Source organism: Siphateles boraxobius, unplaced genomic scaffold (genome assembly GCF_051911475.1).
Source record: "Siphateles boraxobius isolate OS27281-9 unplaced genomic scaffold, OSU_SipBor_1 9, whole genome shotgun sequence".
NCBI lineage: Eukaryota > Metazoa > Chordata > Actinopteri > Cypriniformes > Leuciscidae > Siphateles > Siphateles boraxobius.
Genome location: NW_027509219.1, coordinates 2,636,479 through 2,661,618, shown reverse-complemented (window position 1 = coordinate 2,661,618; position 25,140 = coordinate 2,636,479). Strand labels below are relative to the sequence as shown.

The 25,140-nt window shown below is 43.4% G+C and overlaps 3 protein-coding genes across 3 annotated transcripts in view; 2 read left to right on the top strand and 1 right to left on the bottom strand.

Annotated features, from left to right (window-relative positions):
• Positions 1-25,140, top strand: part of naa35 (N-alpha-acetyltransferase 35, NatC auxiliary subunit) — a 287,987-nt gene that overhangs the window by 49,746 nt on the left and 213,101 nt on the right. The gene's annotated exons all lie outside the window — the stretch shown is intronic.
• Positions 1-25,140, top strand: part of rmi1 (RMI1, RecQ mediated genome instability 1, homolog (S. cerevisiae)) — a 362,517-nt gene that overhangs the window by 252,867 nt on the left and 84,510 nt on the right. The gene's annotated exons all lie outside the window — the stretch shown is intronic.
• The window catches only part of frmd3 (FERM domain containing 3), a 116,347-nt gene that overhangs the window by 44,158 nt on the left and 47,049 nt on the right, over positions 1-25,140 (bottom strand). The window contains exons 2-6 of the mRNA XM_077223815.1: positions 17,841-17,945; positions 11,840-11,882; positions 10,181-10,259; positions 6,116-6,213; positions 5,652-5,775 (exon numbers count right to left, since the gene is read on the bottom strand). Of these exons, the coding sequence (XP_077079930.1) occupies positions 5,652-5,775; positions 6,116-6,213; positions 10,181-10,259; positions 11,840-11,882; positions 17,841-17,945 (449 nt within the window). The remainder of the gene's footprint in view (positions 1-5,651; positions 5,776-6,115; positions 6,214-10,180; positions 10,260-11,839; positions 11,883-17,840; positions 17,946-25,140) is intronic.

The following is a 25,140-nucleotide window of genomic DNA, read 5'->3' as shown; positions in this document are numbered from 1 at the left end:
CAGATATGTTTTCGCTTCGGAGCCAAGTTAATTCTTCACTCCACAGGCCATCTCTGAACTGTCAGCTTCTTACAGACGAGCGAGATTCTCTGGTGTTGGTGTGACGGCGATCTCCCGGCGAGTGCGCGCTTCCTGCTTATCTGTGTTTGCCAGTGAGTGTGTTTCTCCCCGGGCGCTTCAACACTTTCAGAGTTTCTTTTCTCTCACAAAAGAGCTCGCACGCGGCACGTCTTTTAAAAGCCGGCTCGCCCGTGCATTTCTGGTGGCGGTTGACTCATTTCCGATTTTGATGGGCACATTCTCTGCTCTGCGTACTTGGGCTTGATCACGCTAGAGCAGCGTTTGTGGATGACTCACGTTCTCCCCGCGGGAACGTGACCATTACGGTCGAGACTCAATGATCTTGTTTGAGAGTGAGTCCCCTCATCCACACCCCGATCTAACACTCTCCACGTGAGGTGCTACTTCGGCTGGTGGCCAGGGTGACCTGAGGGTGTTGGTATGGAACAAGGCGCCGACTATCCGTCCGTGCCCCACGCCCCCCTCTTCATTGACGCAACCCTGGAACGATCACGTGATGCCCGCGGGCCCGTCTTCGGACCCCAAACGGGTTTCCTTTGACGTTCCAGAATCGGTTCCATTCGATCTGTTGTCCATCGCAGCATCACAGGTCGGGCAAGAATCTTCATGAAGTGAAGATTTGACAGTGCTGCCACTTTCGGGTGTGCATATGGCATTTGTCGAGGCTGACTCTCCTCGCCGTCTAACCCCAACACCTTTCTTCCCGGATGTGCATCAGGAGATCTCGAAATCCTCGAAGACCCCCATGTCTTCCAGCGATCCCTCGTTGATCTCCACCGCCCTTCCTTCCAATGGCCGCTGCCCATCGGTACACTGGGGTCCCTCGGTTGAACGCTCTGTTGTGATACTAAAATAACTGTGTCCTCAGAGTGCTTCTTCTCTGCGCGATCCTAAGCACCCGTCCGAAGCCTGTAGTTTTTCGTCTACACTTGTGGCGAAACCCTATAGCGCCCAGGACAGGCAGCCGCCTCACTGCATGCCATGGCCATTCTGCTGGTCTTCCTGGGCCAGGTGTTCATGGACATGCAGGAGGGCAGGACTGACCCAGGGCTCTTCATTGAGCTGTGCGCCGCCACTGACCTTGCTCCCCGAGCGACGAAAGTGGCTGCACGCTCCCTGGGTCAGGTGATGTACACCATTCAAGCCTGTGGCTTAACCTGTCAGATGTGCAGGATGTCCGGCGGTCCCGTCTGCCCAACACCCTCATATCCCAGGTCAGCCCTTCGGCGGTGCGGTTCAGGGCTGTACAACAGTTCTCAACCACCCATGAGCAGACTGAGGCATATTCTGCCCCGACGGACCCGCCGTCCGCTCAGATCCCTCACTCTGCCCACCGTCGAAGGCGGCTTCCCGTGGCTTCCACCCCGCCCATTCACCCGGGCTGGCTCTGGAGGCCGCAGGGGGACGCCACAGCCCTCTCCTGCCCCGCCCCCCGCTAAATGCCGGGCCAAGCGGCGCTTCTGAGACGGGCTGCTCAGGGATGATGGGCACTTCTCAGGAGATGGTGGAGGGCCCCACGGTGGAGGGCCAGGGGAGAATCCTTTGTTTTCCACTCCCCGCTGCTCACCCCCGGGTGGGCAGCACCTTGATGTGGTTAAAGCAAGAAGTGACATGTTCATCCCTGAGCACACAGAGTTCTCGGACGACACGCTGCGCCGCCCGCGAGCCGTGCACCCCTCGTCCTCCTCTGTCCCAGAGCCGGTTGACAGTGCGCGCCGTCCCCGGACCGTGCCGCTCTCATCCGCCTCTGTCGCCAGCCCCCTGGCAGAGCAGACCCCCGTGGAACGTTCATCCTTCCCTGGTCTCCTCTGTCAGGGCGCGGTTAATGACTGTGCCCCCACACCGGGCCGTTATGCCGTCCACGTCTGGGCCAGTCATTCCGCCCTGCTGCACCACCGGTGGGAACTCTGTGGTTCGTATGACCCCGCTGGTACAGTTCTTGGGAGCCTGGCTAGAGCTTCCCCACCTGTCCCGCTGGATTCAGTTCGCGCGGTCTCCTCCCCGCTTCAGGGGAGTCCGCTCCACTTTGGTCGGTGGCAACGCCCCTATCATGAGAGCAGAGATCGCTACCCTGCTGGCGAAGGGTACGATCGAGACCGTCCCTCCGGCCGAGATGAGGACCGGCTTCTACAGCCCATACTTCATTGTCCCAAATAAAACCGGTGGATTACGGCCAATCCTGGACCTGCGCGTGCTGAACCTTTCTCTTCACAGGCGGCCGTTCAAGATGCTCACTGCCAAACGCATTTTCGAATGTGTGCGGCCCCAGGATTGGTTTGCAGCAATCGACCTGAAGGACGCCTACTTCCATGTCTCCATTCTCCCTCGACACAGACCGTTCCTACGGTTTGCTTTCCAGGGGCAGGCATACCAGTACGCGGTTCTCCCTTTCGGGCAAGCCCTGTCTCCTTGCGTCTTCACGAAGGTCGTCGAGGCAGCCCTTGTTCCCCTTCGGGAACACGGGGTTCTCATCCTGAACTATATCGACGACTGGCTGATCCTAGCTCACTCTCGAGACCAGGTTTGCGAACACAGGGACCTAGTGCTCCAGCACCTAGCTCGTCTGGGCCTTCGGGTCAACTGGGAAAAGAGCAAACTTTGCCCCGTGCAGAGGATCTCTTTTCTCGGTATGGATATCGACTCGGTCGCCATGTCCGCGCAGCTTACGAGCGAGCGCGCGCAGTCACTGCTGACTTGCCTGAGACAGTTCGAGGGCAAGAGTGCGGTTCCACTGAAACTTTTTCAGAGGCTCCTGGGGCATATGGCATCTGCAGCCGCGGCAACGCCGCTCGGATTGTTTTATGTGAGACCGCTTCAGCTTTGGATTCGCGACCGAGTCCCGAGGTGGGCATGGCAACACGGCACCCTCCGAGTAACAGTTACTTCGACCTACCGTCAGACCTTCACCCCGTGGTCGAACCTCAGTTTTCTACGGGCCGGAGTGCCCCTGGAACGAGCTTCGCGGCATGTTGTTGTAACGACAGATGCCTCCTCTACGGGCTGGGGTGCCATGTGCAATGGACGTGCTGCCGCGGGCTCCTGGACAGGACCCCGACGCCTCTGGCATGTCAATTGCCTCGAGTTACTGGCCGTACGTCTTGCTTTGCGCCGCTTCCGGGCCGTGCTCAAGAACCAACACGAACTAGTTCGTTCAGACAATACCGCCACTATAGCGTACATCAACCATCAAGGTGGTCTACGCTCCCGCCGTATGTCGCAACTCGCCCGCCACCTCCTCATATGAAGCCAGAAGCATCTGAGGTCGCTTCATGCCATTTATATGGAGCCCCGGAGCCCTGAACTGTGCAGCCGACGAGCTCTCACGGCTTCAGCCCCTCCCGGGAGATTTGCGACTCCATCCCCACTCGGTTCAGCTGATTTGGAACCAGTTCGGGGACGCACAGATAGATCTGTTTGCCTCTCATGACTCGACCCATTGCGCCCTGTATTATTCCCTGACCGAGGGCACGCTCGGCACGGATGCACTGGCGCACAGCTGGCCGTGGGGTCGCAAATGTGCGTTTCCCCCAGTGAGCCTTCTTCCTTCAAGATGGGTTGGAGCGAAGGCTGTCTCCCTCCACCCTGAAAGTCTATGTTGACGCTATTGCCGCACACCATGACCCGGTCGAAGGTAAGTCTGTTGGAAAGCACGACCTGAGCGTCAGGTTCCTGAGAGGAGCGAGGAGACTGAATCCTCCTCGCCCTCCTCTCGTTCCCTCTTGAGACCTCTCAGTGGTGTTAACTGCCCTGCAGAGTGCTCCCTTTGAGCCTTTGCAATCAGTGGAGCTTAAGTTCCTGTCAATGAAGGCAGCGGTCCTGGTTGCATTGGCCTCCATCAAGAGGGTAGGGGACCTGCACGTTGACGAGGCGTGCCTGGAATTCGGGCCGGCTTACTCTCACGTGATCCTGAGACCCCGGCTGGGATATGTGCCCAAGGTTCCTACCACTCCCTTCCGGGACCAGGTGGTGAACCTGCAAGCGCTGCCCCTGGAGGAGGCAGACCCAGCCTTGGCACTGCTCTGTCCAGTACGCGCTCTCCGCGCCTATGTAGACAGGACGCAGTGTTTCAGGACCTCAGTCCAGCTCTTTGTCTGTTATGGTGGGAAGCTGAAGGGAAAGGCTCTCACCAAGCAAAGGTTGTCTCACTGGATAGTGGACGCCATTGCTTTGGCATACCAGCAGCAGGGTCGACCGTGCCCCCTTGGTGTGACTGCCCACTCCAACCGGAGTATGGCGTCCTCTTGGGCTCTAGCGCATGGCGCCTCGCTAACAGACATCTGCAGAGCTGCAGGCTGGGCGACACCTAACACATTCGCCAGATTCTACAATCTCCGAGTGGAGCCAGTGTCCTCTCATGTACTCGCTTCAACCAGCTAGTACTGGACCCGCTCAGGTGTCTTCGCTTGCTCGCCATTCCACTCCACGGACTGGATACGTGCGATTTCTCCTCAGGTGAGCTTCTCCTTAAGCCCTGAGTTCCTCCAGCACTCCTAACGTCGGCGCCAGTGTCTATTGCCTGCGTGTCGGCTAGGTGCCTCCCGTGTGCATGGTCCCTCCTCTGAGCGACCCCCACATGTGTATTTCCACTGTAAGCCTCTCTGAGCATGTGTCTTTCCCTTAAATTGCTTTCAGAGCCTTTCACTTCAGCTTCCCACCATAACAGACAAAGAGCTGGACTGAGGTCCTGAAATATTCCACCTGCGGCTGGACACCCCAGTGTTCTCCATATGCATCCCTCCGGGTCATATGTGTATTCTCTAAGTCCCCCCCCCCCCCCTTCTGGGTTGGCAATAATTGCATATTTTCCTCTAAGCTATGGGATATGCTTCCCAGTGTACCTTGGTATTCCTGTGCTAAATAGGAGTCCTTCGTCCGTGCCAATCTCACGACAAGGATCTCAGATTTAGGCAGGGCACTAGAAGACAGCCGAGAAGGTGGCGTGATTAGACTGGTAACCCCATTCGTCGTCATCCGACGTAACTCGGAGTGACAACGAAAGGGAACGTCTCGGTAGGGAACGGAGACTCTCACAACATGGGACGTTACGTCTGCCTGCCACTTTCCGCTGTACCGCGGGGATCACCTGAGCTCTGTCTTGAACTCAGCGAAGAAACATATCTGCATGTTGCCAGCGTCTTCCTTTTATACCCACGAGGTAAGGCGGAGATACGCTATGCAAATTCCGCAAACCCATGGTATTTCTTTGCCATTGGCTAGTTTTGTAATACTCGAAGTTGATAGGCTTTCTAAGCGAAACCCCATTCGTCGTCATCCGACGTAATGTCTCCGTTCCCTACTCAGGGAACGAGGGTTACATACGTAACCGAGACGTTTCACAGACGAGGCTTAAGCCAAGTTCCAGACTAAAATGCATGTTTAAGTGGTTTTAACTGAAAGCAATTTAAAATGTGCTTATATGATTATATGACCAAATAATTGGTGCATTGGTGAGCACAAGAGACTACTTTCAAACTTTAAATAATCCTACTGACATCAAACTTTTGGACAGTTGTTTCGCACAAATAATGTATAACTCCAATTGGCAGACAGCTTAATTTTTTTTCTCTCACCTCAGCTCATTTTGGTGAATCTCTATGATCTTGCGCTCTAGTTTGAGAGACTGTTTGGGGAAGAGCTTGAAGTCGCTGATGTAGTCAACAGGATGTTCCTCAGGATCATAGTCCCCAAGTTCAGCTAGAACAAGACAAACAGCCTTAAAAATCATCAAATAACCACATGAAAAAGCCAAAGAGCCCATTAAGATACCTGTGTATCTAGAACAAGAGACTCTCCGCTGTTCCTGATCTAAATGAGGTTCATATCCATTAGAAACTCTCTTTGTTGTTCACTTTGAGCAAGAAAATATGGAAAGAGGTTTGAAATATGACTGCTCATTAGTTAAAAAGCTTCCAGAAGAAAATTGCTCAGGAACACCATGCTACTGGTGCGATCAATCAAATACTATTCAAGCTTTGGTTACAAAACACAATGTAATGAAATGTGTGATTGGTTGTAGATGTAGTTGTATTCTTACCCTGCACTATGCAGGCTCCAAGATACGCAGCATCGATGAACGGACATAAAAGCCTACCGTGGTAAACGTCTCTCTTCAACTGTAGGTACAGAAGGTACCTGACACAGAGAAACAACAAGAGAGGAGATATTTCAAAAGAGTCTTGGTGTTATTTCAACATGAATCATTCACCATGGATTCATTCACACTACAACCCTTGTGAAAAAGAAGTCCTTTACTTCACTTTACCATACTTTCAAAAAGAGCACTTATTATAGTTTAAAAGAACATACTTAAGTGCAAACTTTATGTTTTTGCAACGTCATATAGTTCAATTCATAAATTATTTTATTATTAAGGGCAAATCATGTGCACAATAATGATTGTCAACTTAGAATGACGTAAAGAAAAATTGATTTTAAGAACACAAATGTCTACCAGATGGTCTGCGCTCACTGGCAAACTAGCCCTGCTTTAGTACACTAACATTACTAAATATAAGTGCACATGACACACCTCACAGAGGTAAGTCTGAACTGACAATGACATTTTAAGATGGAATACGGACATGCACTTATAACATAAGTACAAGATGATATAAATATAACATCCCTATGAGAATCTGTACTTAATTTTTAACAAAGTACCAAAAAAGTGCATTTGGTTGTGTTCTTCTACGTATGTACAGTAGGAGCTCAATATATATATATATATATATATATATATATATATATATATATATATATATATATATATATATATATATATATATATATATATATGTTCAAACTTGAAAATGCACAATGGCTCTACATTATTTAAGAGAAGACAAGTGCAAACGGAATTTACAATCTATTTCACTTCCCTTTGGAAAAAGAAGTGCACTTTAGCATACATTAAAAAAACGAATATACAGTACTTAAATGCAAACTGAATACAAAGCTTTTGGACACTTAAGTACATGTTAATTGCAATTAAATTAAATTGTATTATAGTTTAGCTTTTTAATAAATGCAATTAGTTGAATTTGTAGTAACCCAAACAGAACTTAAGTACATCTTCTTTATATGTAATTCTATAATAACTTATTTTGTTTTTAAAATATGGTTAAAGTGTGAATGAATACTATAAGAAAACTATAAGAGCTATACTTAAATGTCTACTGAAACTTCTGAGTCATGTATTTCAATACATTTGTAATTACACATTTGTAGTTATGATTTAGATATAATTAACATATTTTTGTTTTGTTTTTAAACAAGGACAATTGAAATACAAGTGCACTTTCAATACAATTAAGTGCACTTCTTGGCAAGGTGATGAGACAAATTTCCAAGTGAAACATGATATTCAAGGGAAAAAAATAATTAGGTCAATGGAGGGACTTGATATTATCCAGTGAAGTAATTTCAGAGGTGGTTTCACATTTGATTAAATATTCAAAAAACTTTTTTTTAGTATGGGAATAATTTGCACTGACCACATATTAATCATTCACAATAAGAATAACAGGGTCCATTTTGATTTTATGGTGATTTCTAAAGTTTGTATGACGGAACTGCAATGCATTGGCCAAACGGTTGTATCTGCTTTTGTGCACTTGCATGTTTCTGTTTTCTCCATTCTCACTCTTTGTAACCCACTGCTCTCAAATCCATTTTTTATATAAAATATAAAAGAGAGAGAGAGCGGTAGGAAAAATATATATATAGATGTTTTCTGTGTCAAACAGCTTTAAGAGGAAAAAACTCTAGTATGGAGAAGAAAATAGCATGAACTGGCACAATAATGCATCTCTTGTCCATCTCAAACCCTTGCTTTCTCTTTCAGAGGAAAAAAAACATTTAAACTCAGACAACCTGGGCTACCTCTCACACACATACGCCTCGCTCTCTCTAAAGCTTTTGTCTGGCCACAGGAACATTCTCTTTTTCGTGCGCACAAAGAAAGCATGGAAGATCGAGAAAGACAAACACATTTATCTTGACAGTTCAGATGGTGTACATGCACTGAGCACCATGTTGTGAGAGCAGCACTAATGATTTAGTCACACCAACAATCTGTGAGTGTGTGTTTGTGTATCCATGCAGATGTCTGTGCGTGCGTGCGTGCGTGCGTGTGTGTGTGTGTGTGTGTGTGTGTGTGTGTTTGTGTGAGAGAATTAGTGAGATGGAATCAAAGCTCGAACGTCGCTCTCTGATAATGTAAGAGGAATATGTGACACACATTGACACTGACAGTCTTTTCAGAATATTTTCTGCTTCCTTTTGAGGAAAAAAAATCCTTTTGACATAAAAATTGAGGAGCAAACATGTTTCATATTAATTTATGGAAAAATAAGGATGTCTGAAATGATGAAAAGAAAAATCATTTAAAAAATCTAGTTAAAAAAAGAAAAGTTATTGCCGAATTAAAAAGTTGTTGAAATCTTTGTAATCATTGTTGGAATGATAGTATTCTTAAGTTCATCCTTTTCCTCTGTTTGTTATCCGGTCACGTCTACGTTGTGTGTCTGTTGCTCCTGCCTGTTTGCTAGTTTTTTAGAACATTATTATTAAATTTGTTGTTGGAACTTTATTCATCTTCTTCGTCTGTTTACCTGCAACCACCTGTGACAATATATACACACATTGTCACAGCTCTGTCTCCCTTGTCTGGGTTTTCTCTTGGTTTAGTGACAGAGCTGTGACACTCCCGGTTTGTCATGTGTTTGTGTTTAGTCTGGTCTGTTGTGAGCACATGGCTGTCATGTTATTTCCTTGTGCCATGTGCTCTCCTGTCAATTGTCAAACCCCAGCCATCTTGTTATCTCGTTATTGTTTCATTTTCCACACCTGCCTGTCCGCCTCGTTACCCCATGTTTGTTCCCCTATTTAATCTCCCTGTGTTTGCAGTCCTGTGCTGGTTCGTTGTCCATGTTCCTTGTGTTTCCGATCCTGCCTTTTAATGTTCTCGTTTTTCCCCCACGAGGGAGTTTTGTTTGTAGTTTGTGTTTGTTTGTTTGTTACACTTGCACTTGAGTGCTCGCACCTTTTTCATCCTACCCATTCCGTGACACACATATCTATTTATATATAAATGCATACATACACATATACAGTATATATATATATATATATACATATATATATATCACAAATTTAACAGCGCTAATTTAAATACATGATATACAGTTTCTGTATACAGAATACAGTTTAATTTGACATGACAATAGATTATATATTAGTGCGCTTATATTATGCGCTTAAATGCTTGTCAGTACAAGACAGTAGAAATAATTGTGAAATTGCATATTGGCCAGGTTTCACAGACATGGCTTAGATTAAGACAGGGTTAGGCCTTAGTTCAATTAGGGCATTTAAGTAGCTTTTATAAACATGCCTTAGAATAAAACATTACTGGTGTGCATATTGAGAAAAAACAATGGCACTGACATATTTTAAGATTGTGTCAGTGCAAATTGCATTCAGTTCAGACAGCTCAAACATGTATTTTAGTCTGGGACTAGCTTAAGCCTTGTCTGTGAAACCAGGGGATAATGACATAATTAAGCCCTATTTGTGGTTCAGAAAAGCACTTATAATTTGAACTGATAGCATTGAATATAAATCTATAACAATATTAACTACAATACATTTGAATTTAATTGCAATTAACTTGCAATTAAGTGTCCTAAAAATGACATTTACTTATTTTACACTTGTAAAATTTATGAAAAAAGCTTTTTTAATTTTTTTTTTAACAAAATATATTTTCACAATTCTTCTGATTTTGAAGTGAAATATGAATGTACAAGTTCTTGACAGGTTTCGTGAGATGCACTGTAATGAGATCACATTGGTTACTTTGACATGAAAGAAGCCACCGATCAGCCGTTATGGCTTCAGCTACAAAGTAAACATGCTCTTTTAAATGAAACTGGAACAATCTGCTCAGGAGGCGTTTTTAAAATGCAAATCTCTTCCAGAAAATCCTCAATCTCATAGACTTGACTTGAGCGATTCAGGGCTGTTTATACTGTGACTGGCCAGGGTTGTTTTTATGTCATTCTAATGCAATTTGAACATTAGATCAGAGAACTGTTACCTGGTCAGCTCTTCCTTGATCTTGATTGGCTCCTGAGGGTAGAACTTCACCCTGAAGCACATAGTGTATGGCTGGTGACCTGAAAACAGCACAACATCAACAATCAGATGAGGGGAGAAAGAGACAACTTGAGACCGTAAGACATATTATGCAGAGAACTGTAACCGAGGGCATGAGGAGAGCTAAAATGATTATATTAATCCATGAGATGAGGGAAACCCCTCTGGTGAAGAATGAAATGAAGTCTTCAAAGATAAACGTAATGAGTCTAAGAAGTTTAGAGCTCAAAGGGAAAGATTGAGTTCATTGACGTCACTTTGTCTACGATCTCTCTCTGTCACTTGTCCGCTGCGTGTTCATTCATCTCCCTTCTGTAATTTTACATAAAAATTCTCTGAATGTGAGTGATGTTTTACCTATGTAAAGACTCGGTCACATTAGCAAATGTCGGCAAAAAAAGTCCATTGTTTAATGTAAATAGCAATGAGAGATGCACAGTTTAAAATCCCTGTAAAGTCAAAATGAAGTATGTGTTCTGAGTTTGTCATATCACAGAAAAATGTGTTATTAGACACCCAGCCAAATTTGAATGATAAAAAAGCCGGCAAGTACATAAAATAAGCTATCAAAATCTTGAAAAAATGAGCAGTAGTCTCTGATCTCAAACGCTGGGGGCGTGTCCGCTGGCTGCACTGAAACCACGCCCACTCGTGGTAAAGCTGCCGTTGCCACACTCAACTGTCACCGCTACAGCCGGAATGGATGCTCCTAGCAGCTTATTAGATTAATTATAACATAAGCACACAAGGCAACTTACACTCATTGGTGGACACGCACTGGAGGATGTTCGACGGGAGGATGAAGGCCGAGGCGGGAGATAGTCGTTCGGCCCCATTCACCAGTAACAGCGGATTATCAGTGAATCCCAGTTGTCTCCGACGAAAGTTTATAAAACTATCCCGTGTAAAATGATCACTGCAGAGGCGATTTTTGGTGGTGATCCTCAGCTCTCCATCAAGGTGGCTCTTCACAAAATTAATCCACGTCTTCTTGATGTGATCGTATTTAGGAAATTTAAATAAGGACACCGATCTGTTTTGTACGTGATCTCATCCAGGTAGTAAGTAACGCATTTCCGGGACGAAGACATAGCTAACTAGCAAACTGTAAGCTGTAGTAAATAATAATACTGACAGTAACTCGCGATTGAGCGGCAAACTGATGCGAATGAGCTCTATTTATATTGTTAGGGGAGCGGCCAGCCTCAGGCACTCCAGTGCGTCATCGAGTACCCTTTTAGCCCCGCCCGTAAAAAATCCGTAAAATATCAATGGTGAAAAACTGTTTACCGGTCAAACTCCACAATTCAGTACTTCACAGTTCACAGTCTTTGTAATGTGTTTTAGCAATACATTTCTAACATTTATAATGTGTTTAGATTTTTTTTTATTGCCTTTACAGGGACTTTAAGTCGCTTTCAAACCAAGCAGCTTAATATTGGTCAAAGCAAACAAACCCATGTGACCAACTTGAACCCTTTGTAAAATATGCATTGGAAAATGTTTCCACCTAATGTTTCCACCCGACAAAAATTCACGAACAACAGTAAATGTGACTTGCTGTCACCTTGAGGGCAAGAACGAAATAAATAAAACTTACATTTCATCTGTTTCACTACTGGTTTGCTCGGGTCCAACCAATGCTGTAAAAAATGACAAGAAAAATAATTTATTCACTGCTGTGCACTGACAAGTAAAGATGGTGACAAATCAAAAATGTTTATGGTAAGCACTTTGGATAAGCATCCTGCTCAGGAAATGATCGTAAAAAACATTTCCACTGATGAACAATCCCTTTTTTCTATAGCGGGCATTAATATTACAACATAAAGGACTGTGAATAATTAATTACAGTTCTGCTGGGAGGTTTTCTGCTCAACTGAAGAAACATTGTTGTACATACAGTAGGGTAAAACCCCTTGGTCGGTTGTCATGGTAACTTTTATCAGACTTTAAAGCCAGTATGATAGGCTACTTAAGGATAAAATATCTGGTGATAGTAAAGAAAAAAGTACATGTAAGATTTGTGAGTGTTTACATTACTGTTCAAAAGTTTGGGGTGAGTAAGATTTTTAAATGCATTAAATTTATCAAAAGTGTCAATAAATATTTTTACAATGCTTTCAATTTTTTTCAAATATAATATATTTTAAATTGTAATAATATTTCACAGTGTTACTGTTTTTTCTGTATTTTTGAAAAGATAAATGCAGCTTAAGAGACTTTGGTAACACTTTAGTTTAAAGTGTAATTAAAGGTTACATATACTTACTATAGTAACAACAGTAAATTCTGCATAATTATAAGTAACTAACCCTAAACCAAACCCTAAACCTAATCTTAACGCTAAAGTAAGAAGGCATACATGTAGTATGCACTTATTTGTGTAATTACACTGTAACAACGTCACCTTAAAATAAAGTGTAACCAAGACCTCTTTCAAAAACAAAATCTTACGGACCCCACATTTTTTTAACCATGTTGTGCTTGCCACAGGATTTTAATTTGTATGTATGTTTGAGGTTTAGTTATTGTAAAAGCTTGTGCAGAATTTTATTGCAGATTCCACTTGATTCCACAGCTTCAAACCTGAATTGGGGCTCAGGTCAGGTAGCAGACAGACTGGCTAAACCGACTGTCTGCTTGCTGTCTCAAGTCACTGAGGTGAGATAAATCTCATCACATTGAGACTCTTTCACCTAGATATCATCATATAGACTGTATTGTCTGTTCCCCAAATTAGGAAATAATTAAAAACTCCCAAACCCATTTAAGGGTAAAAATTTAATTGATGTTCAACAAATAAAAACAGATATAATACAAATGAACAAATGATAAAGCTCGGGTTGCTGAATATTCTATCCCTTACTTCAAAAGCACTTATTGTTAACGATATGATCACAGATTATAACCTAGATGTGCTGTGTTTGACAGAAACTTGGCTAAAACCAGACAATTCAATTATTTTAAATGAGTCCATTATAAAAATTATTGTTATAAACATGAGCCTCGTCTGAAAGGCAAAGGGGAAGGTGTTGCTGTAATCTACAGTAATATGTTCAGAATTACTGAAAAGTCTTGTTTCAAATATAATTCTTTTGAAGTGTTGGTGCTTAATGTAACACTATCTAATTTAAATCTCCTCAGCATCCCAGATAGCTTAGAAGAACTCGATATTGCGACAGAAACTTTTGACTCTCTCTTTTCCAGCACTTTAGACACAGTTGCTCCTTTGGGCTTTAAGACGATAGTCCCAACGCTGTGGTACAACGAGCACACTCAGGCCCTTAAGAGATCAGCTAGAAAAATGGAGCGCAACTGGAAAAGAACAAACGTTTTTTCGCATTTCATGGAAAGAGAGCACAATTGCATACAGAGAGGCCTTAAATACTGCTAAATCTGCTTATTTTTCAACCCTATTAGAAGAAAATAAACAAAACCCTAGGTATTTATTTCAAACAGTGGCTTAATTAACGAAAAATATAGCTTCAACCCCAAACATTTCCAAGCAGCACAGCAGTAATGACTTTACTTCTTTAGGTTACAAGATTGATAATATCAGGGAGAAATTTATAATGTGAATTATGTAGTAAAAATTATGTCTACTACAGTATCGCATCAGCCAGTGATTTGTAGTCTCCCTGAGGAAAAATTAGATTCATTCATTGCTAATAGTAGAGGAAGAATTTTCTGAACTCGTTAAATCATCTAATTCGACAACATGTATGTTAGACCCTATACTGACTAAGCTATTGAAAGAGATGCTTCCAGCATGGAAGCATGTTAAAAAAATGAAACTTGATCCTACAGATTTAATAAATTACAGGCCGAACTTGAATCTACCTTTTCTGTCAAAGATACTAGAAAAGGCAGTATCCTAACAACTATGTTCCTTTTTTAGAAAGAAATGGTATCTGCGAGGATTTCCAATGGTATCTGCGAGTATCTGTCAGGATTTAGACCGTACCATAGTACTGAGACAGCTCTCATTATAGTGACAAATGATTTGCTCTTATCATCCGATTGTGGTTGAATCTCTCTATTAGTGTTACTCGATCTTGGTGTTGCATTTGATACTATTGACCACAACATTCTTTTAAATAGACTCGAAAATTATGTTGGCATTAGTGAAATTGCATTAGCACGGCTTAAATCATACTTATCTAACCGTTATCAGTTTGTAGCAATAAATGAAGAGATGTCTTATCGATCACAATTTCAGTATGGAGTACCACAAGGCTCAGTATTAGGACCGTTGCTGTTCACTCTGTACATGCTACCCTGCTAGATATCATTAGGAAGCATGGCATTAGTTTTCACTGATATGCTTATGACACTCAGGTCTATATTTCTTCACGCCCTGACGAAACTTACCAATTCACAAAATTAACGAAATGCATAGCTGATATAAAAAGCTGGATGACCAGTAATTTCCTACTACTTAACTCTGAAAAAACAGAGATTCTAATTATTTGACTAAAAACTTCCTCACGTAATAACCTAGAATACTGTCTAACACTTGATAACTGCCCTGTCAAACCTTCGTCGTCGGTTAGGAACCTGGTTGTGCTCTTTGATACAAGTCTTCCATTTGAAAGTCATGTTTCTAATATCTGTAAAACCGCATTCTTAACGCATTATAGTCCTTCACATCTATTGCGAACTCAAAATTCTGGCCAGTTGATAACACCTAGAATATTAAAATTGACTATTGGCGGTAGATCCTTTTCCTATTTAGCACCAAAACTCTGGAAGAGTCTTACTAACATTGTCCGGGAAGCAGACACACTCTGTCAGTTCAAATCTAGACTAAAAATACATCTCTTTGACCTAACATACACATAACAAATTATAAACTTCTATAATTCAATGTTAGGCTGCATAGATTAGGTCAGCCAGAACCAGGAACACTCCCCATAAATCCTGATGTACTCGTAACATCATAAGAAGAATGGCGTCTACGCTAATATTAGTCTCTCTGTTTATCCCGAGGTTTACCACAGTCCGCCGGATCCAGGCCGTATCCAGATCTGATGAAGGACCTGCGCCTGGACACGACCACAATGCAGTCCTGAAGTGTCAACTAGTCTCTCCCCTGTGAAGGCCCCCTTCTCCTTCATTTTACCTCTGTACAGATAAAACTTTGTCAAAATAGTTTCGGTTCACATGGTTACTCGGAAGTAGAGATGCATCGATTACAATTTTCTATGCCGATTCCGATGAAATCTTCATGAGTTTTGGCCTGCCGATACCGATTTTAGCCGATTCCGGTTTCAATTTTTCTTACCACTTTACAGCAAACACAAATATTTATTTTCTATTTTTTCTTTAATAGAACATTATACATAGAACATAGAACATTTTTTGAACAAATAAAATAAAATAGAACTATATAAATTATTACACTCCTGGTGTGGGAAATTCACACATATTTAAGTGCAGTGTTATGGTATGGAAGAACCATTTTCAATTCCTATATTCAACTAAAAAAAAAGTGATATATTTACTGATTTAGGAAACTAAACTTCTGTATGAAAACAGGTAATGGCAATAAAATTATATATAAATGGCAAATAAAAATAAAATAAATATAGCCTTGCAGTATAAAGATATTCCTCAAAACACACACACACACACACGCACAGGCCTATTGTATTAACTTGTACATCAAAGGCAAGTTTTATTTCGCAAACAGTTCTTCTCTCATCTGCCACATGTCCAGCCAGGCTAACCCCTAAAATCCACTGGATCCCTCTACGGCGCGGAACGTTAGCGTCGCGGATGCCGGATTTAATCGCGGCCATTATAGTCAATGCTCTTAAGTCCACCTGCTGCGGACGCAGCGCGTCTCAGAAGCGTCCCAGAAGCGTCTCTCCGCTCCGCTCTGCAGAGAATAGGTAGCAGGTCTATTTTCGCCGCTTGCTGCGTCAAGCAGCACAGAGCACATCGTACCGGGCAGGAAGTCAGACACAGAACGGCATAGAGGATCTGGTCGATTTTCAAAATAAAACACCCTGTGGAGACTCCGCATCCCTACAGTTTGGACAACAATGCCTCTGATTGGATATTACTCGTTGCATTCGCTTTAAGGCTTGGGCAGCCAATCAGAGGCAGTGGGTGGTGAACTGAACGTGTAATTGTGTAATTTTTTAATTTTTAATTGTGTGAAATTTAGGCTATACCCACCAAGTAGGAAATAACAACAGAAAAAACAAATAGAAAGAATTCACTTAATTAAGTAATCCACTTACCCATTGTAGAAGCACAAAGAGGAAAATTGAAAAAAATAACAATCAATAAGGTAGCACAACTGTCTGCTCCTGAGCCAAAAGAGGACAAATGAACAACAAATAAACAACGCTCCGATTCTGAGGAAAAATGAAGAAGTCACCAACGCTCCGCTGCTGAAACACGTCTGAGACGCTTCCAGTGGACTTTGACGCCGAGCTATGGACACATCAAAGACGTGGCGCTGACGTTCCGCGCCGTAGATGGATCCAGTGGATTTTAGGGGTAACAAGCGCTAAGCTCGGGCAAGTGGAGCAAGTGCAGGGAAACAATTGGGAAATAATACAAATAATTTATTTTCTGACATAGCCTACTCCAGTTCTTGTTAAAACACACCAGACATGCAAATTCTGTGCATTTTGGTCGAAATCATATTTATTTTGTCCAACAAAAGTGTGCTTTCACTTTAATTGAGCACGAGCAGCGCAGCAAAAATAGACTCTGCGCCGAAACCCCGCTTCACTGCTGCTCACGCGACGCTCCTGCTCGACGCTCACGCGCTGCTCCTGCTCTCGGTGTGAATGCACTCAGGGATTAACATGCACGCCCTTAAAAAACCCGCGCTGCTCACGCTTGCGGCGTGAAACGGCCGTAATTCAGGAGGTGTCCTACATGTGCGTTCCGTGTGCACGTGTGATGATGCGCAATGTTGATCATGCGGTGCCCGAGTGCATTTGACCGGCAAAAAATAGGAAATATGTCAGACTGACCGGCCGGTCGCCGGTCATGGCCGATCACGTGAAAATCGGCCAATTCTGGTCACCAGCCGATCAATCGGTGCATCTCTACTCTGAAGCGATAAATAATTCTGTATTATACATTTTTAAGGCCAGACAAGTAATTTGTTGTGATCAATTTGTAAAGAAGGACTACACGCCTGCGCACATATATATTCAAACGTGCATACCTTTCGAATAAACACGTAATATGCATGTGCACGCAGTCAGTGTTTTCACAGGTTTGCGTTTTTAAAGCTTGCGCAGAGATAAATAAAATGAAATATAAAAAAAAAATTGTTGCTGTGCGTTAAGGGTTTTCTGTTAGAACGGTGTCGTGTTAGCGGCCCCTAAGTTAATTTTCTTCTAAAACAATCTCTTTTACTTTAATTTCCTATTATCACTGTAAAGCTGCTTTGAAACAGTCCATATTGTTAAAAGCGCTATATAAATGCAGGTGACTTGACTTGACTTGTTTTGATGTGTTTTATGTTGGAGCCACAGTATATCTGCTGAAGTTATAATAAACGTCAAGTCAGAAAAATAGGTCAGATTTATTTAATGAATATTGGGCACAAGTGGTGAATGTGTAGTTACCCTTTGTTTCTCTGGGTCCACATATCTGATGCCAAAGTAATCTTTCTCCAGCAGGCTGTAGTAGTTACACACATGATCCAAGAGAAACTGCCCTTTAGTGTCTCTCTGTGGAGGAAAGAAAAATCAAAGGAATAAAAATCAAAACCAAATCACATCATTTCAGCAGTATATAATATAAATATAATAGTGAGCAAGCTAGTTCTCGTGAAAATATAGACAGTATCATAATATTGACCGTTGTGTATATAATAAGTTCATCGATTTACAACAGGGAAAAAAATACACTAATATACAGGGTGAAAAACAGAAAACAATAATATGACAGGTCAATATTTCTCAAATTAAGCTAGAAATGCTTTATGTTCTTAAAGTCCAAATGAAATCAAAAATGAAGATTTTTGGCTTTTATTATGTTATCTATAAGCTAGTGACAAAATTCGTATTAAGAAGATATAAGCGTTCAAAACTTACAGTCTCTCACTTGCGCCAATATGGATTAATGATTTTAATGACATTGCTCTGGACTTCAGTTCCCTTTTTCAGTTCGGTCACGTTCAACGTAGTCGGACCAACCGTACTGATTGGGATCACGCTTAGGGAGCCTGTCATCTTCGAATATTGAAAAAACGAGCCAATGCACATTGCAGCGCGGGTACAAATACGGAAGCGGATGGACGCAGCACTTGTCTTTCGCTTCAGAGCCGATCGGATGTCGATGTCTCTGAAGAGTGTTGGAGTGCATTCAACGAGCGAGTGTGTCGGTGCTACTTCTGGAAGTCTCTCCCAGTGCCTGTGTGTCTACAGCGCGAGTGCAGCGATGATTGCGAGCCTTCTGAGCTCTCTGCAGTTTTAACAGCATTTATGTGTTTGTTTGTTCTGACGGTTGGTTAGAGGGCGAAGAAGGTGAGTGCTTCACTGGTACAGGCTGCACCATCTCCTGTCAGTGTTGCATCGGTCATTCCCCTGTGTGCTCCAGCACTGGTGAGAGCGCTATTAACTGAAAGAGCAACACGGGTGTCTGCGTCTTTTTCAAGATACCATTACACCCGTGCGTTTCTGGATGTGGTCGTTCCCTGTCCCCAGCTGACGTTCACAATAGATGCATCAAGTTTTTGGGCTTACAGCATGCTGAAACAGCTTTTGTGGATGGTTCATGTTCTCATTGCGGAAACATGACTATCTCTCTACTGAGATCGAGACTCGCCTTCATCCATGAAGGTGCAGTCCCCATTCCCATGCCCCGCTCTAATGCCCCTTCTGGCCCACCTCAGAAAAGAGCTACTTCGCCGTGTGGGATGGGTGATCTGACGATCACAGTGAGGGCTGCCCCACCCGGTAACCAGTCCCCGTGGGCCCCTCACTCCTCTGTTGCACCTCAGCCGGTTTAGCTCCCTGTGGAATGTTCTGGTCCCTCTGTAGTGGACCAACCAGCCGTTTCGTTTGAGGCTCCTCCTGAAGACAGGATGTCGATCGCTGCATCAGAAAGGGAGCTGGACTCTGGAGATGACGACTCGGCTGCACTACCTCCTTCTGGGAGAGTAGCGTTGCCCGAGCCGGATCCAGAAATGTCAGGGGAACCCTCTCGTGGAACCGCGTGGAACCCTCCACCGTGTCCCGAACCGTCTCGGTAGGATGATTGGTTTCACGGGGGGCGGGGGCGCCAATAGCTTTCTCTGCCAGAAACCACCTTAGTACCTCCTCCCCCCTCACTACCCTTGACGGAGGAACAGCGAAGGGTTACGAGGCTATCCCTCCAGTGGAGTTGTCTGTCGTGATGTAACTATGTCCGGCAACCGCTAACTCTTGGAAGGGTGATCCTCGTCTCCCCTCTCGGGCCTTTAAGTTCTGGTTAGTTCTCACAGGCAAGTTTACAAAGCCTGTGGGCAAGCCACTTCCTCCCTGCATGCCATGCCGTTGCTGCAGGTCCACCAGGCCAAAGCACTCATGGACATGCACGAGGGTAGTCCAGACCGTGAGCTCATGGGTGAGCTCCACACGGCAACCGACCTTCCGGCAACCGACCCTCCGGGGCACAAAGTTTGCGGCTCGTGCGGTTCGCCTGGCGATGTCTACTTTAGTGGTCCAGGAGTGCCATCTCTGGCTCAACCTGGCTGATATGAGGGAGACCGACAAGTCTCGTTTCCTGGACTCCCCCATTTCTCAGGTTGGGCTCTTCGGCAACGCGGTGGAGAATTTCACCCAACAGTTCTCCGACACCCAAAAGCAGACGGAGGCGATCCGACAAATCCTGCCACGGCGGCCCGGGATGGAGGCAGGGATGGAGGAACGAGCTCTTCTGGAGATGGTGACCGCACCATTCCCTCCCCCGGAGAAGGGCCGGGTGGAGAATCTTTGTTTTGTGTCAGTTTCTGTTCTGCCGCTGACTCTCCGGAGTCCTGTCTTAAAAGTCCTGTCTATAAAAACAGTTCTTCTGCTTGCTTTGGCCCCTATCAAGAGGGTAGGGGACCTGCGAGCATTTTCGGTTGACGAATCGTGCCTGGAATTCAGGCCGGCCAACTGTCACGTCATCCTGAGACCCGGCCTGGATATGTGCCCAATGTTCCTACCACTCCCTTTTGTGACCAGGTGGTGAACTTGCAAGCGCTACCCCCAGAGGAGGCAGACCCAGCCCTGGATTTTCTCTGTCCCGTCTGCATTCTGCGCCTGTACGTGGACAGAACGCAAAGCCTTAGGACCTCAGACCAGCTCTTCGTCTGTTACGGAGGCCAGCAGAAGGGAAAGGCTGTGTCCAAGCAGAGGTTAGCCCACTGGATAGTGGATGCCATCGTCTTGGCATATCAATCCCAAGACGCATCATGACCCCCGGGTTGCGAGCCCACTGGGCGCTGGCACAAGGTGCCTCGCTGACAAATATTTGTAGAGCTGGGGGCTGGGCAACACCAAACACGTTCGCTAGATTCTATAGCCTATGTTTCGAGCCGGTAGCTTCCCGAGTCCTGTCCTCGAATAGAAACCAGTCAACACCGTAAGTGCCGCTAGGCACTGGAAGGTGGCAGCACTAGGTGCCGTTTTAAGTACGTCCGACTACGTTGAACGTGACCGAACTGAAAGGGAACATCCCGGTTACGTTTGTAACCCTCGTTCCCTGAAGGAGGGAATGGAGATGTAGTCCCGTCGGCACTAGTCCTGGACCACTGCTGACCCTGGGCTCCGCTCGGCTCCTCAGCGAAAAACAAGTGGTGCGTGAATCCGCTTCCGTATTTATACCCGCACTGCGGGGCGGAGCGCGAGAAGCTCATCTCAAACGCCAGTCTGCATTGGCTCGTTTTTTCAATACTCGAAGATGACAGGCTCCTTAAAGCCCAATTTATACTTCTGCGTCGAACTTACGTCGTAGCTACGCCGTAGGCTGTGCGTAGCGCACGTGCCCTTCGGCGTACCCTGACGTGCACCTCTCCAAAAACGTAACAACACGTCAATTCTATGCGGACGCAAGCGCTGTGATTGGTCAGCTCAAACCGCTCCCTCGGGTTTCACATGCTCCCTCTGCGTGCGTCAACGCGGACAACAACGCAGAAGTATAAATGAAAACCAATGCGTAGTTTATAGCGTAGAGGCTCCGGCGTAGGTCCGACGCAGAAGTATAAATCAGCCTTAAGTGTGATCCAATCAGTACGGTACATCCGACTACGTCTCCATTCCCTCCTTCAGGGAACGAGGGTTACAAACGTAACCAAGACCTTTCTCTTCAGATTTTCTCTCTAATCAAATGTTCTCTAGAATATGAAGCCCCGCCCCCAACATTATAAATAGACGTTGAAGTTGTGGCGAAAATCATCACTTGTTCACACATTTACTATTTTCTACATGGTGAATGGCACATAGTGCAATATATAGGGAACGATTCAAACAGTGTGCTTTCCATTGGGGCGAACAATATGATTTCCATTGGAGTGAATGAAATCTGGTTTCATGTTAGTGTCATGCGAACCGTTGCAGCTCCGGTCCGGAGACATGATAGCACAGAGCGGATCATATGTGGTGCAGACCACAAAGAGCATCGGACCCATTTGAATTCTGCACAGAATGCTGTATTTTAAGCGGTGGAGGAGAAACGGTTAGACAGACTCTGCATTAAACAGCACTGATAAGTAGAAGAGATAACACCAACATAAATTACACACTTTTCAAACTACACATCCTTGTTTGTGTTCACTGTTTTGCTTTACTAACAGCATCATATTAAATATTAAAGGGGAATCTATTAGACTGTGGCTATCATAAGCAGTCAAATGCGGCTTTACTGAGCTCAACAGCTCTAGTCGAGCTGTGTTATAAATGAAACGCTATTGGAGGAGTTGCCTTCCTGTCTTCCTGTTTCAGTGGAAATTATCTCAACACATTGAATAATGCTGTGCGTTTCAAGGCACTTCAGTGGGCCTTTAATGTTTGGGAATCTTAAACCAGTATCATTACTGACTGGTTGTTCATATGAAAATGTGTAACTGAAAATACATTTACAATTTTTGCAAAATAAATGGTATATAATTATAATTTAAAATTTTATTTATGTTTAAAACATATTTTTTTTATATATAATATGGTTTAGATTCAGATCCAATCAAGGGGTTGCAGGGTTGGACAGGCAGCTCGCCTGCAGCAAACACATCATCCTGCATTGAGTGATGATGGGTTTATGGTCTCATACAGGACAGTGTCTCTGTGTGCTCGACTGAGCAGCTCTGGTTCAGCTCCGATGACCATCAGCTTTTGACCTTGCTGTTATTACCTGTGACGCAGGCTGCTATAGCACACTTAAATTTAAAATGCAGTTCACATTTTAAAATGTGAAATGTGGATCAAGCACTACACTGGATCGAATTAAGAAGAGAATTTCTAATACCATTACATATCTCTTCTCTTACAATGACAGAAAGAACTACACTTGGTAACACTATATGGTAACACTTTATTTTAAGGTGTCATTGTTACAATGTAATTATATATTTAAGTACTGAGTAATATTAATTAACTACATGTACTTACTGTAGGGTTAGGGTAGGATTAGGACTTGGTTGAGGGTTAGTTGCATGTAATTATACATAATTTACTGTTATTACTATGGTAAGTACACTCTTAAGGAAAATGGTTCTGAACAGTACCGAATTAAGGTTCTTCGGCTTGTAACAATAGCAGAACCCTTTTGGTGCTAAATAGAAGCACCTTTTTCCAAAGGTTCCATAAAGAACCAAGATTTAAAAGTGCAATATAGGACCTTAATGGTTTTATAAATAACCCTTTCAATTATGTTAATATCAGTATATAAGTATCTTCATATTATTAATATTACTATTATTATTTATTAATTAGGTGTTCAAGCACGAAGTGCTGAAAACCTATTGTATTTGTACTGATTTTTATTATTAGGTGTTCAAGCACGAAGTGCTGAAAACCTATTGTAATTGTACTGATTTTTATTATTATTATTATTATTATTATTATTATTATTATTATTTTCCCCTAAAACGCATCGTGCAGACCAAACCGTAAGTGCTGGAGCTCTGAAACTTTGTCAGATGGTAGTACAAAAATCGAGGAGAGGTTCAGAGAGTATGACCCCGATTGGCCTATAGGTGGCGCTACAGCAATCAATTGCGCGTAACTGCTCATAACTCCTAAACCGTAAGGCGTAGACTCAAGTGTCTTATATCATTGGAAAGCTGGACTCTTAACTTAAAAAACGTATATCTCCGATTTCATTTCCGCCATGATAGATTTTCCGCCATTTTGAATTTTGTTAAAAAACGACTTTTGCAAACTAGTCCCTGGTTTTTTGCCCGATCGGAACCAAACCAGTGTAGAAATGTTCTCTGGAGTCTGAATATCAATAATCATTGAAAAAAAGTTGAATTTTCGATTTCCGGTTGCTAGGGGGCGCAAAATGAACGTTGTGGGAGGAGCCTATTTTACTATAATGGCTATAACTCGAGAAGTAAATGAGATATCTTCACCAAACTTGACACACATGTGTATGAGGACAGTCTGGGGTCACAGTAAAAAAACCGCGTCGATCTAACACTAGGTGGCGCTAGAACATTAAAAAAACATAAAAGGGGGTGTGGCCACCTGACCGTTAGTCCGATTGACCTGAAAATTGGTATGCAGTGTCTTGGTCCAAGGCCCCATGTATGTGTAAAAGGATATTGGCGTATCTCAAAAAACATGGCCGCCATCGGCCAATGAAGTTTGAGCACCTGTGAGACGAGGTTAACGGAGGCCAATCGGAACGAAACTCAATGGGCATGTTCGACTCATGGCCCAAGAGGTCTGTAAGAGTTTTGAAAGAAATCGGCCACTAGTTGGCGCTAACGAGTTTTACGGCTCTGTAATCACGTGGTGTTGCACATATCCCCACAAAATGCATATCATTTGATAGATCTCCTCATGATGAACAACTTTGCCTCTAGAACCATTGCTGTCAATCAAATCGTTCATTAAATATTCACGAATATGTTAAAAACCTACTTTTGCGAACTAGTCCCTGGTTTTTCGCCCGATCGGAACCAGACCAGTCTAGGACAATTCTCTGGACTCTCTAGATCAATAATCATTGAAAAAAAGTTGAACTTTGCCCTTTGATTCACTGTAACAGGGTCATTTAGAAGAAGGGGCGTGTCAAAACACACTCAAAAGCCTATAAATCCTAAATAAAAACTCAGAACTTCACAAAAATTAATGAGCATATGTGACATGACATCATTAACAAGCATGCAAAGTTTTATGGAGATCGGACAATAGATGGCGCTATAACAGTTGAAAAGGTTTAAAACCATGTATTTCCTATGGTAAATTGCCTGTATTGGCTGTAAATGGTGTGTTCCATCTATGATCATATAATATTTATATCACAATGTTCAAAATCAGTTCAGTACAATTCTCTGGACTCTCTAGATAAATAATCATCAGAAAAGTTATAACTTCTTCATTTGGATGGCTATAATAGGGTCACTTCAATATGAAGCCTTTACCAAGAAAGCCTATATCTCTTCAATGAATGCTCAGATCTTCTTAAAAACAAGTCAGAACATGTGACTCTAAATAAGATAAGAAATAATGCATCTATAACAGTTAAAAAGGTTAAAGTTATAACATAATGGCATATTAAGCCAATAAGTGGTATTCTACTGCCCCCTGCTGTTTAAAATAGTCATTTTGTCAAGCTACTAACTACTAATATTCTATAATTCTTATTTAAAGTTTATAAAATCACTATTTTAACATTTACACTCACATTTTGTCAAAATTCATCTATTGAAGTATTACTATTGACCACTGTGTC